Consider the following 12,570-nt stretch of genomic DNA (forward strand, 5'->3'; position numbering starts at 1 on the left):
TGATAAAACTATAATCTGATTGTTTATGTACATGAAAGAAAAATCCGAAGTGTTTTGATTGGTATTTACTTTAAATTAAATTTAAATACGTTTTTAACGACTAGAAAATATTTGAATTGACAGTCAAACTTGAAAAAAATATGCAATTATTGTTTATTATTAAATGTTTTTTTCTTTGGCCAAAAGAAAATTTAGTGGAAAGGAAAGGTATCAAAATATAATAGAATAGTGAATATTTTAAGTTTCAAAGGAGTTTGAGGTCTTCTAACTCAAAATTCAAATCAAAATACTGTGGATTCATTCACAAACCAACGAAACAACGTGACGAACAGAAAAATTTGTTAGAAACCTGACCTGTTTCGATGTTTTGACTGACACAAACAGTACAATTTTTATTATATCTAAAAGAATAATAAGCTCGTAGTAATCGTTAAATCTTCGAATCAAGATAATTGTAAAACAAACCAGATCATTCAAGTTAATAATTGTAATTTCTCACGATAACAAAGAGAAGCTTTTGTTTCTATTGAAGATCAGTAAGTTTATTTAGATAATAGCTTCGCGATAATATGGTATCAATACGTAGATCTCTATGTTTCATTACGTGAAATCTTTGATTTTCTCGGAAAAACATCATGGAAGTAAGTATAAATGCTGAGAGTACAAATACAAACTAAATCTAAAACTAATTTCACTTTATAACATTCCATTTGTCAATAAATTTAGGCCCATGAAAAAAATGTGTAATAATTTGTTTTTTACAAAGAAAATTCGAGTTGCAATGAATAGCTCTTCAATTCAACAGTTCAACAGTGAATGATTTATTTTCATCGATATAAAATTTCATATTCAAACCTAAAAACAGTAATTTTATTTAATAATACCAAGATCTGCATTCTGCGTAGCAAACATTATGATTAAGAACTTGATGTTGAAGTTAATGAGATCAATTTAAAAGCAGCCAATAGATATGATGACATTTACGCCGTAGAACTATGTATCTCTGGAAGAAATGTGAAAATCTTCGAAAGGAAAATAGTATGAGGAATATTATTTTATATGCTTCAAAGCAATGAAGGACTGAAAGATGTAACGGAATTAATCAAATTCCAAATGTTGAAATGTCTAAAAAGATTGCGGTCGGATTGTATAATGAAAAATATGAAAAATTTGGAGAGAATGGACCAGAATAACCTGAGAACTATAAAAATTTAGAACAAGATAAAGAAAGAAAACTATAAGAATCCAAAGTAATTCACCATGATAAAAAAAATCGAAGAGTTCCAAGGAGTGTCCGAATTCCCCTGAAAATGTATATTGAAGTTGATTAATGACCCTGAACAAAAAGAATGTGAAATATTCCGAATTGAATAAAAGTTGAAGCGAATCGCATTTAAATAAGTATATTCTTGTTGTTCATTTATCATAATTGATTACATTTACAATCACGATTAATAAATACAATAATATAAAATGATAAGAATCCGTTTGAAGAGAACACAAGTAGCTTGACGATGGAATATCTCGGTTTCTCCTATCAGGTCATGGTGGTTAGTCACCAGTTCAGATGGATTATTATCTTTATGCTTACCGAATGTATAAAGTTTTAATAATACTCTCTAATTTAAAAAAAAACGTTCCTCGGCTATTAGTTACCAAGCAAGATTTAATTATAAAGAAAAATTACAAAATTAGACTGGGATGCACAGAGTCTGTCGATGCTCAATAAAGTGTATGTTTCATGTCAATTTTGGATGATCAAAATGAGGAGTCATATGGAGCAAAATATATCGAAGATTGGAAATAAAAAATTATATATTTTTGAAAATTGTACGTTTTAAAGACACATTATTTATCAATTGATAAAAAATAGACTCGTGCTAAAGCTTGATAAAACCAGAAAACTGAAAGCGCATTATATCATCGTCGAAGCTAGGCTCCTCCATTTTGGATTCCATTTCAGAAATTACCTTTAGTTATTTTGTCTGCTAAAAGTAGTAATTGAAGTATTAAAGTTAGTTTTAGTTCACTGACTATTCAAATGTCGAATCAGCTGATTTACTGCAGTGTTTTTCTTCTTCGTCTTTTGTGGTCAATCTAATATTTTTGTTGGTTGATAGCATTGATGTACATGAGTAAATTTTGTCCACCACATACAAGACAACATAATTTTATACAATATCCATATTCTTCGCATGTAATATTTTGATTTTCTTGTCGTCTTTATACTAAGCGACTTTTTTTTAAACCAATTCGTGTACCAGTTTCGACGATATTAAGTTCAGCTAATCACATTTTCAGTGTTTTTGACTAGCTAGTGATGCAAACTAATATTGGTAAAATATTTTGAAAGTAATTTTTCACCGGTATAGATCGAACAGTTTCAAATAGAAAAAATGTACAGGCTTAAATAATGGAAATATTGGATAAAAAACATTAAGAAAAAATAATAATAACATTTTCTAGAAAAAAAAACGGTAAGAGAGATGGAAAAAGAGAATTCTAAGTTGAAATATCTCTTTCAAAGAAATTTTAATATAATACGTGCATTTCATATTGCACGTGCGACCTATTTATTAAATTATGAATAAATCATTATTACTAATAATACACTATAATCAACCTAGATAGAATCAATAAATTATAAAATAATCTCGGGCCCCGATGCATCTTTAATATACTTTTATAGTTTTATCACAGCTTCTACCCAAATAAATTCCGATTCGCTTTTTAAACGAATAAACAATTATTTTAAGATCCAATCACTTTGTTCATTCCTGTGACGTGTAAGAATGGTTTTATACATCAAGCCAATCTGACATGTAATGAAAGATAATGAAAAAATGTTGGATGGCGCTATAAAAAACTCGTGATTTCGAAATATAGGAGGAAAACCCCAAAAGATTGATAATATGAATGATTACATTCATTAATATTAATAATCCAAACACTGAAACAATCTACAAAAAACTACATAATCATGACACTAGGAATGATAAAGTCACTGTCATTATAAAATCTAGATCGGAAACCACATATGGATGGATGTTGCATTATACATGTTACAACAGATGAATTTTATGCAGGGTCCACACTATGCCGCGGTAGCTCGGGCGGGTTGACCCGGGTGGGCTAAGCCGGCCGGGTACGTTCGGGCCGGCACGACGTCCACACCGAAAACGAAGCCGACCGGGTTATTTCTACCTACATTATAGTTTAATTGTAACTGAAGCCGCTCGGGGCCGCTCGGGACGCCCCCACTCTATATTTTTGTTCGGCTCGGCTCGGCTTCCTTTGATCTGTACCTACTATATGCGGGTTGGGATCGGAACGGCCCGGGCCGGCATTTTCTAACCCGGCAAAGCCGCTCGGGGCGTCTGCCTTAAGAAAACGACCATTTATTTATGTATTATTGAATTTAATTTGTGAAATGATCTCTTAGTGGGTTGTAGCATGTGATAGCAATAATGTAAGAGATAAACTTTGTTTCTATTGTCTCTGTGAATCTCTCAATTACAAAAATAAAAGAAGATGAATGAATTTTCACGTGTAAGAATAAAAAAAATGATTGAACTATAAACAGAACAGACTTAATCGAAACCAAAATAGAATTTGTTTCCTCTAAACATTTTATATCAGGTACATTTTATCTTCCTAAATGTGATTTGATCTTTATATTTGGCCAAAGTTTATTAATTTTTTATGGTTATAGGAAAACCTGTCAATGATCTTAATCCAGATTGAGTACTGTCACTGATTTAGATAACTAACTAAACGAATCAATTTTGATCAGCCTCTAAATTCACAAGATAACTACTCATATCGGAGTGTTAAAACTATGATTCGCCTACAGAAACAACTTTATTTAAAACTCAAAGAAACGCCTCAAAAGCTCTCTCGAAAATAGACAAAGAAGGCATTGATCTTTGGTTACCACTACAATGAAATTTGAGGTTATATTCTGAATTAGCATATTCACTTCCACGTGCTCCCATGAAGGCTGAAAGCCGTTTTTTACCAATAAGATTCAGATCAAAAAAAAGGTGAACAATTATTGAAGAAAAGAGTTTTGTCCCATAACGACAATTCGCTGTTCAAAGCGAAAAAACTAGGCAGATTGATTCACGATTTATTGCTCCATATTCACCTGATCTGTGGAGTAGATGATAAACACAAGGTTTTCGTTAAAAAGTTTTCTTACGTCAAACCGCCCTCGTATTTGTTCTTTTAACATTCGTATTTTGTTACTATATGAAAAATTCTAAGCTGAGGAATACTATTGAACTTTTACAATATTTATAAATATAAATTATAGTTTATTAATTCTACTGATATCTAATATACTATTTATGTGAATAATGATTCAACCTTAGCCAGTAAATGAATGCCACAATTTTCAAAGGAAAATCTGAAATGTCGCTGTAAGAGGGTACCCCACAGTTCCATAATTTATCGCATATTTTGAAAATAAGCTCGCGTATTTGTTATCAAAAAATTCGTCGCTGTACTCCTGTGCGTTAAGAATGAAATTTATATCCACCCTCTATCAACAAACAAAATAAAATAAGCGAAGAATCTATACAACAAACACCATCACATGCCCTACTGCACAAGCCGGCTATAAAACAAAGTGCACTGCGATGCTCCATCAGTCGACAGTCAGCTGTTCCACAGTTCGATCGTTCAGCTAAGCTAAGCTTTTGATTTACCCGGCGCCGCTATCGGTTGTTTCGTTGCCGCAGTTTTTCTCTAATACACTTTTTTTCAAACTATCCATTAGAGCCATGGCTACCTATGCTGCGTACAGACATATCGAACTTGATAAAGTTGGATATGGCAAAAAGAGGTGAGTTGTTTTGAGTATTTAGAAATTTTAGTGACGTCACGTGTAACGATCGGTTTTCAGAAGGGATGTTCACCTCCGTCTCAAAGCTTGCTCTATATTTTTTTAAATTACTATATATTACTTTTCTACTCTATAAAATGTTAATTTTTGTGATTCGATATTATTATATTTGGATATTATAATTTGAAATTATGTATATTAGGGGTGGTGGCAATAATATCGATGTAATGAGGTTAGATTTACGATGTCGAAGAAAATTCACAAGGAATTCTAATTTTCTTTCATTATAATAATTCATTCAATAAAATATATGAAAAAGATTGTTATTTATATTTCCTCCAATTTTCCAAAATATAATTTTTTTTATTATGTTATCAATTTTTATTTCGTTGCTTTTATTTTCGGTTTTGTTCATAATTTCCTTCGTTTTATTTGAATCAAGTTCCACATTTATTTTCCCAAATTAATAGATTCAAAAAATTAAAAACTTCTCTATTTCATGATTTTTTCAAATAAAATCCTTCCAAGGATCCCTTTTTAGATATTAATGAATATAAATTACTAAACTAGAACTATGAAATATATATTATAATTTGATATACAAGTTTATGCAAATCTTGAATGTATCTATATGTGAAAGCCATTGATATCATTTACCAATTTCCTTTTATTATATCATGTAATCACGACATGTTTTCCTTGTAAAATTCACAATAATCCAAGTTTACTTTCTAACCCTCACGAACTTTTAGTGATCAATCAATTTTAATATTTTTCTTCCATTGGTTATTGCCCTCAAAAAAATCAATAAGTAATTACCATAATTAAAGATCTATGAATAAAAATAGAAAAATACAATAGAAAGCGTTGCCAGCCTCTTAAAAGTCATCATTTCGTCAAATTACCCTCATAGAAGAGAACAAAAGATATTTACAAGTATTTTTTCGTATTTTACTAAAATCAAAAATCAACGTAACACAAATTTTCATCCAAACAATATGGTTTGATTATAAATCCCTTATATACAGTAACTAGTAACAGCTTCGCAGTTAAGGTGAAGCTGTTACTTATAGACCGATTTCTACGTCAGCGCACCTCTTCAGTATATCATGCTGCATTGAAACGTCGATTTTTACTTACTATCTAGTTATTATTTGTAGAAGCAGTAGTGTCTGTCATTACCGGAAGTTATTATTAATTTCTATCTTTAAAATGACATATTTTCGTTAAAAGTATATTGTAGATTGTTTGTCTGACCTCTAAAAGTTTACCGACTCCTAACTAACTAACTGTAATTCGTAACAATAAATTTCTCATATTGTTTATGTATGCAATAATTTATATTCACGTTACCCATCAAATTGTAACATTTGAAATTTGTTAATGGATTTATTTACAAGAATGGAATCACACATCTTCATTTCCATAATGTACGCGGAGATTACGATCTGCTCCATTATTTCCTTTTTTTATTATTTACACGTTTAGCAAATGCAAAAATATAACAGGATGATTGATCATCTGAGTTGATTCGTGTGACAAAAATCAGTAGTGAGATACGAAAATGAGGTGATTTAGTGCTAATAAACATAATGTATTTACACGCTATATTTTGTTCCAAAGCCATGGAACAAACTGAATGTATATTTTCAACTTTAATATTTATTTTTCATTGGTTCTGAGTTATTTCAATTTCTATATTGAAATGAACAATGAATAAACATATATCTGCTTTGATTTTTGTCTTGACCAAACTCTTCCAAATAAAACTGTCGTAGACAATAACTCAATTCTCTAGAAGTTTCTTATCCTGTGGTTATGTTCGATAATGATACGGTTGGTAGAAGACGAAATGAAAAAAATATAATAGACAAATGTAAATTAATCTTATTTTGTTATTAATTTGTCATAAATAATGGTTCACATAACATAATAATATTCCTATTATTAAAACAGACGTACTCAATACGAAAACAAAAGCATCTGCCAAACAATAGGCAATTTAAGTGCCAAACCTGAAAGTGCAACACCCAAAATATTTTAAAGAATTTAATTTAATAACGATAAAGAACATCAGTATAAAAAACAGTCAGGGTTAGATTTTTGGTTTTTTTATAAAAAATTGTATTGGCTTGTGCTAGGCACGTACCAATACGTATTATTGGAAAAATATTATTTCTATGAAATTAGTGCAAATATACCTACTTTTTATACAATTTTTGTAGGTACTTAAGTAGTCGATAATAGATTCGGTTCGATGAGAATACAACAAAAAATTTAATCAATAGGTATTCTATTTAAGAAATGTTGATAAAGCTATTCAAAAATAAATTAGATTTTGTTCCAAAAATAATCCTTTGTAAAACCATTGTAAAATTTACTTGAAAGGCCGTATAAAATTAAGTACCTCTTTAAGTAACTCAAACCTGAATAGGAAGTTATAATAAAAGTTCCTATATGAACTCATTTTTGCAAACTTGAAAGAAGCTACCTTCTTATTGTTAGCCGGTTTCCTAAAAACGATTTTTCAATAATATATAAATCGCAGTTACATGATAATGAATGGGTGCTAGGCATTTATAATTACAGGATTTCGCGAACGCGATTTTTTCAATTCTGTACTCGGAACCGGTGTCCTAAATTTGATACTTAAGAATTGCCACACTTCAGACTCGTACCACAACAAATTGGTGACGCGTGTAACGTTAAAATAATAGAAAGTTTGTTAAAAAAAAATAATACATTTTATTCACGATATTTGCCGGTTAAATAAATTGAATTTTTCTCACTCTTAAAAATAACAGCAGTTTATTTACTTTATTAAGAATGTACTACTCAAAGCAATTATTATATATTCATGAAACCCTCAACAAAATACTTCTTAGAGATTAGATAGATTAGAGACAGATAGTCTCTTTAGACATTTAACAAAGGCCAAGTCACAAACGTTTATTATTCTGTCCACTGAGGGATACAATTAAGACTAACTCAAGTCCTAACATGAGGCATTACCAAAAACGAGCTAGCATCTTAGCCCACCATTGTAACATTGATTTTTCGGTTGCAAACCGTTCAACTTCAAGTAAGAATTTACAAATTGAACATCGAGAAACTTACCAGTATAAAATCAATTATAAAACAATTAGAAACATGGATTAATTCCGAGCAGACTACTGATTCATGATTATCCTTTGCCAAAGAACTCCTGAACTGGAGGGTAGGTAATCGAGGCAGGGTCTTGTTAATATTTATTCTTTCAACAACTTACAACGACCTGTATTTTGGATAACACGGTACTTTGATTGATGGAAGGCAATGTTATATAATAATGTTATAATGACCGACCACAAATATTTTGACGGGGTTGAAAGAGCCGATAGAGGAACATTAAATCCACTGCGAACTATTGTTTGAGCTTTTTTTAATAAAATGAAATAGATTTTCCGAACAGTATATGCTAAATTTAGTGAGACACTGTAGGGGAGTTGTAGGGAAAATACTCATTATTCATTTGGATTTCGTAGTATATAATTGGAGGGACAGTAATTTCAAGTTAGTTCTTGGATTTTAACTCAAATGAAACACACCAAAATTGGATTGCGTGAGTTCGATACTTTTGTGTGCATTCTGTAATATTTTGTAAACCTCCTTAAAATGTATGTCTTATTCAATAGACAAATTGCTTATTTATTTAGAAAATAGACGATAATTGTTTCGAACAGTGAATATTCATTTTTATGTTATTATTATTGCGCGAATCATATGAGAATATGTTGTTAAAAATTAATCAACTCAACTAAGGGTTAGAGAAATGGTAATAAATACAGATAACATAAAGGGGCTTGGCACTCCGCCACCCTTCCTTTGACTAAGGGTGAAAATTGATATCAGATAGCCTTTCTCAAATTATACGCATACAGCAGTCAATATTACAAAACCGGATGATGTTATTTGAATCCATTTGCGTAAGTAAATACACAATTTCCCAGATGTAAATATCAGAAGAATCAAGATTATTCCACGAATTAATATAAGCATTGTTTTTCAAAGTAATCAGCTTAAATAGGGTCTTTATTTTTTATTTACTATATTACTGAAAATATAGAGTTTCGAAAGTGGTTGAGTTACATTCCTTGATTAAATCTTGTTCATTCCCAAAGGTCTTATAGTGTTTTACGTGTTATCTACTGAGTTACTAGTTTCATCAATAATACCCAGTTTTTATTTTAATAAGTACTTTAATTTTCCCGTCCAGGCCCTGGTTCATTTATATGGAGTAGAAAAAAGTGCGAATATGTTTATTTTGTAAAAATCCGTAACTAATGAAATGTCTTTGAAAAAAATATCAATCTAATAAGAGCCAAAGAAATCAAAATATTTTGCTTAAAATCCATATTCGGAACCCTACCAAGATATCTCCACATTGTCACGTCATCTAAAAATGTTACCGATCGATGAAAGTTTTTAAAGAGTCGAATATAGGAAATTTCCAAATTATATTAATTTTATGTGCAGTAAGAGCAAATGCAATCAAAAATGCAACAAGATCCTGAAATTTATCCTTCGATCTGTACTTTGTCACGAAACAGCTAATGGTACGAAAAAAATATTAAAAAATTATTATAAAAATGAATCTTTCGCGACTAATGTCATGTGGGACGATATTCTAAGTTGATGGTACATATTCATCCTAAATTTGAGGAGCCATTATAGTATAGTATAATACACTATTTCGTACTAACGTTGTAATTCCTGTAATAAACAATAAGAAAAAGAAATAGATTAACTAACATCAAAGCGTAATACGAAAAGTATTTAGCTTTTTAATATTTCGTTCAGTCTTTCATCATTATTTTGGTAATTATTTTTTTTTTTTTCGTGCTACTTTTATTTTTTCAAAAATCCCACGGAACCTAGTATTGTGTTGTATTAGATATACATACTTGTGTTATTCTTAGGGTTCACACCAGCAATGAAAATTCAGTGGTCCAAAAGGACCACCTAAGTTATGATTTAGTGGTCCAAAAATATAACGTGGTAGACAAAAGTAAAAAAATTAACATATGCATGCTACACACACTTTTATACATATTTTTACGGCATATATAAATTCTTTTATGCAAAAACAGCACAGTAAATATAAAACATAGGTTTTTTTAAAAATATTTTGGGCGACAAATTTGTCGTCGATGTGTATGATTTTGGCGACATTTCTTGATAATTTGGCGACAATTGTCGCTATGTCGCCATGCTGGCGTGAACCCTAGTTATTCTAGTCTAGTATATCCACTTCCTACTGGTTCTCAGTCATTATCACTCTATTCGTATCTTGTATTCATATGTTATTGTTACAATTTTCTCGGTAATGTCTATTTTTTGTTTCCGCCTTAAATTCTTTGAATCTATTTACTATAATTTCGTTGTCTATGTTCGGACCAAACTATACACTCAATTAAGTATTTTATGTTTCCAAACCGACAGCCGGAAGTATTATACATATCCGAAGATCGAACCACAGATTTTTAAAACTAAATTATTTGGATGACGTGCAATTTCATTCGTCTTTCATTGAAAATAGAGATTGTGTAAATGAATTATGTTATTATACCTTCATTATTTTTTTATATAGAATGATGTCTGTACATAAATCCTAATATAACCCAGTTAAATCAAGCGTAAATGTGAAATTTTTATTTAGCAACTTCTAACTGTTTACTTTCTACAGGGAATGTCTTTTAAATGATAGGTCACTACTTTTACTTATATTTTTTCTTTTGTACGGTCATATTATATCCGAGGTAATCCGTAGAAATATTAATTAAACGTTCACAATCGCCATTTAAATTTATTTTATTTTCATCGTCATACAGAATGTTCAGTTAATAGTAAATTGTGGGTATATATACATATTTAAAAACATGTAAGAACTAGATTTCAAAATAATAATAAGAGAGAGAATAAAAAATTGATGAAAATGAAATAAAAGTAATCATCAATGACTTTAACGACTTCTAATTTACTAAACAACCGGTATCTTTTGGTAACTACTAACATTATTATCCATCGCGATCATGATAACTTAAGGGCGAGATATTTTTTATAAATATCCTGCAGAATAACAACATCTTTAAATAAATTAAGCGAAGACATCTATAAATATGGGTTCGTATGCCACCCTTTTAACTAATCCACAACCTAAATATAGAAACCAGATGAGTAAACGTCACAACAGATGAAAAAAATATACCGATTGATATGTATATACCAGGAATGTTAAGGTTTGCGTGATAAATGTATGCGATAATCTACTATAAAGAGTTGGTCTATTTCGAAGGATCTCTTTTAGGGTCACGAATCCAACCAATATATAAAAGGTATCTAAATCACATAATTTGACTCTCACACTGTCAATTGATTTGCTGCATTTCTTCTACGTGATTTGTTGTTATTTATATTATTTCATCATTTTTACTATGAAACCAAACTAAGGAAAAACATACCAATTATGTATATGCTTCACAATGTTTTATTCATAAAAAACCAAATTTATATAGAAAAATACTAATTCACGAGTTAATTTTTTGGATTCACAAAGCAAAATAGTTTTAGTTTCAATATCGCTGTTTTCCTACGACCCCGCAATAGCGATGGCTGCAATTTCATCAAAATTTATAATTTTTTCATATCATCGGTAAACTATTTTTCGAAAAAGTGCAGAAGTCGTTTGTGATGTTGAAACACACATTGATAACCTGGATGAACGAGAGGATTTTTTCTAGATCATCCAATTTTGTATCTCTCCACTGTAGTGTGATAAAACATCACCAATAAGATTTTAAGATTATTTTATTGACGAATGTTTATGGAAAGCCCCGTATATTTGGAATCCAAATATAACAACCATCTACCTTTCTTTTAAATAATCAATAATCAAGCAACAACAAACTGTGACTGATGTTTTCCAGTTTTTTCTTTTGCCATACAAAGGAAAAAAAGATCTTTGTAATTTGTAATAATCATAAGGCCGGTACTTAGTACGGTTTCTGCGTAGTACCGCTGTTGACGTACTGGATAGACCCAGACACTATCTTGGTTGATAAAATGGTAAAAGTGTTAGAAATTTTTATGGTTAACCATTATATTCGTAACGTTCTTAGAAAGTGAATGGTACGAAAAAATCTCAATTAGTTATATTTTGATAACACTAATTTACACACCCTAGCAGAAAGTTTAACGTTACTAGTAGTTATTGAAACTAATCAAAAATAGTTAAGAACGAATTTTATTAGATTTTTTGAATGTTGAATGTGAATAGTTGCAATTTAGGTTTGAAAATAATAGTTTGTCTATTTTCCTTCTAAAACATGCAACAGAGGGAAACCGAAAATTTTGGTTTGTTCACAAATAAATAGTACGCATGATTTTTGATAAATAAGAAGTACCTACTGAATAAATACAGATAACCGAAACAGTTTTCTAAGATAAACTTTTTTGGTAATTATACACTTTCACGATCACCTGGTTTTTTGGCTCTAGAAAATCGAAAAATGGATGGATTTTAATGATCTTGGTCTCAAAATGTTCCATTTTATGGCGGATTTATAAAAAAAATTAGTAGAAATAGCTGGAATGAAAATTTCTTATAGTTTTACTGTTTTACTGTCGTAAAAAAACGGTTTTGCAAAATAATCCTTTACAAAAAATTATCTCATTATCAGATAAAG

General features: G+C 30.2%; 1 protein-coding gene across 1 annotated transcript in view; it reads left to right on the plus strand.

Annotated features, from left to right (window-relative positions):
* Positions 1–4,634: 4,634 nt before the first annotated feature.
* LOC130451200 (microtubule-associated protein Jupiter-like) overlaps positions 4,635–12,570 on the plus strand; it is a 49,573-nt gene continuing 41,637 nt past the window's right edge. The window contains exon 1 of the mRNA XM_056790065.1: positions 4,635–4,846. Within this exon, the coding sequence (XP_056646043.1) occupies positions 4,785–4,846 (62 nt within the window). The 5' untranslated portion in view covers positions 4,635–4,784. The remainder of the gene's footprint in view (positions 4,847–12,570) is intronic.

This window comes from Diorhabda sublineata, chromosome X (genome assembly GCF_026230105.1).
Source record: "Diorhabda sublineata isolate icDioSubl1.1 chromosome X, icDioSubl1.1, whole genome shotgun sequence".
Taxonomy (NCBI): Eukaryota; Metazoa; Arthropoda; class Insecta; order Coleoptera; family Chrysomelidae; genus Diorhabda; species Diorhabda sublineata.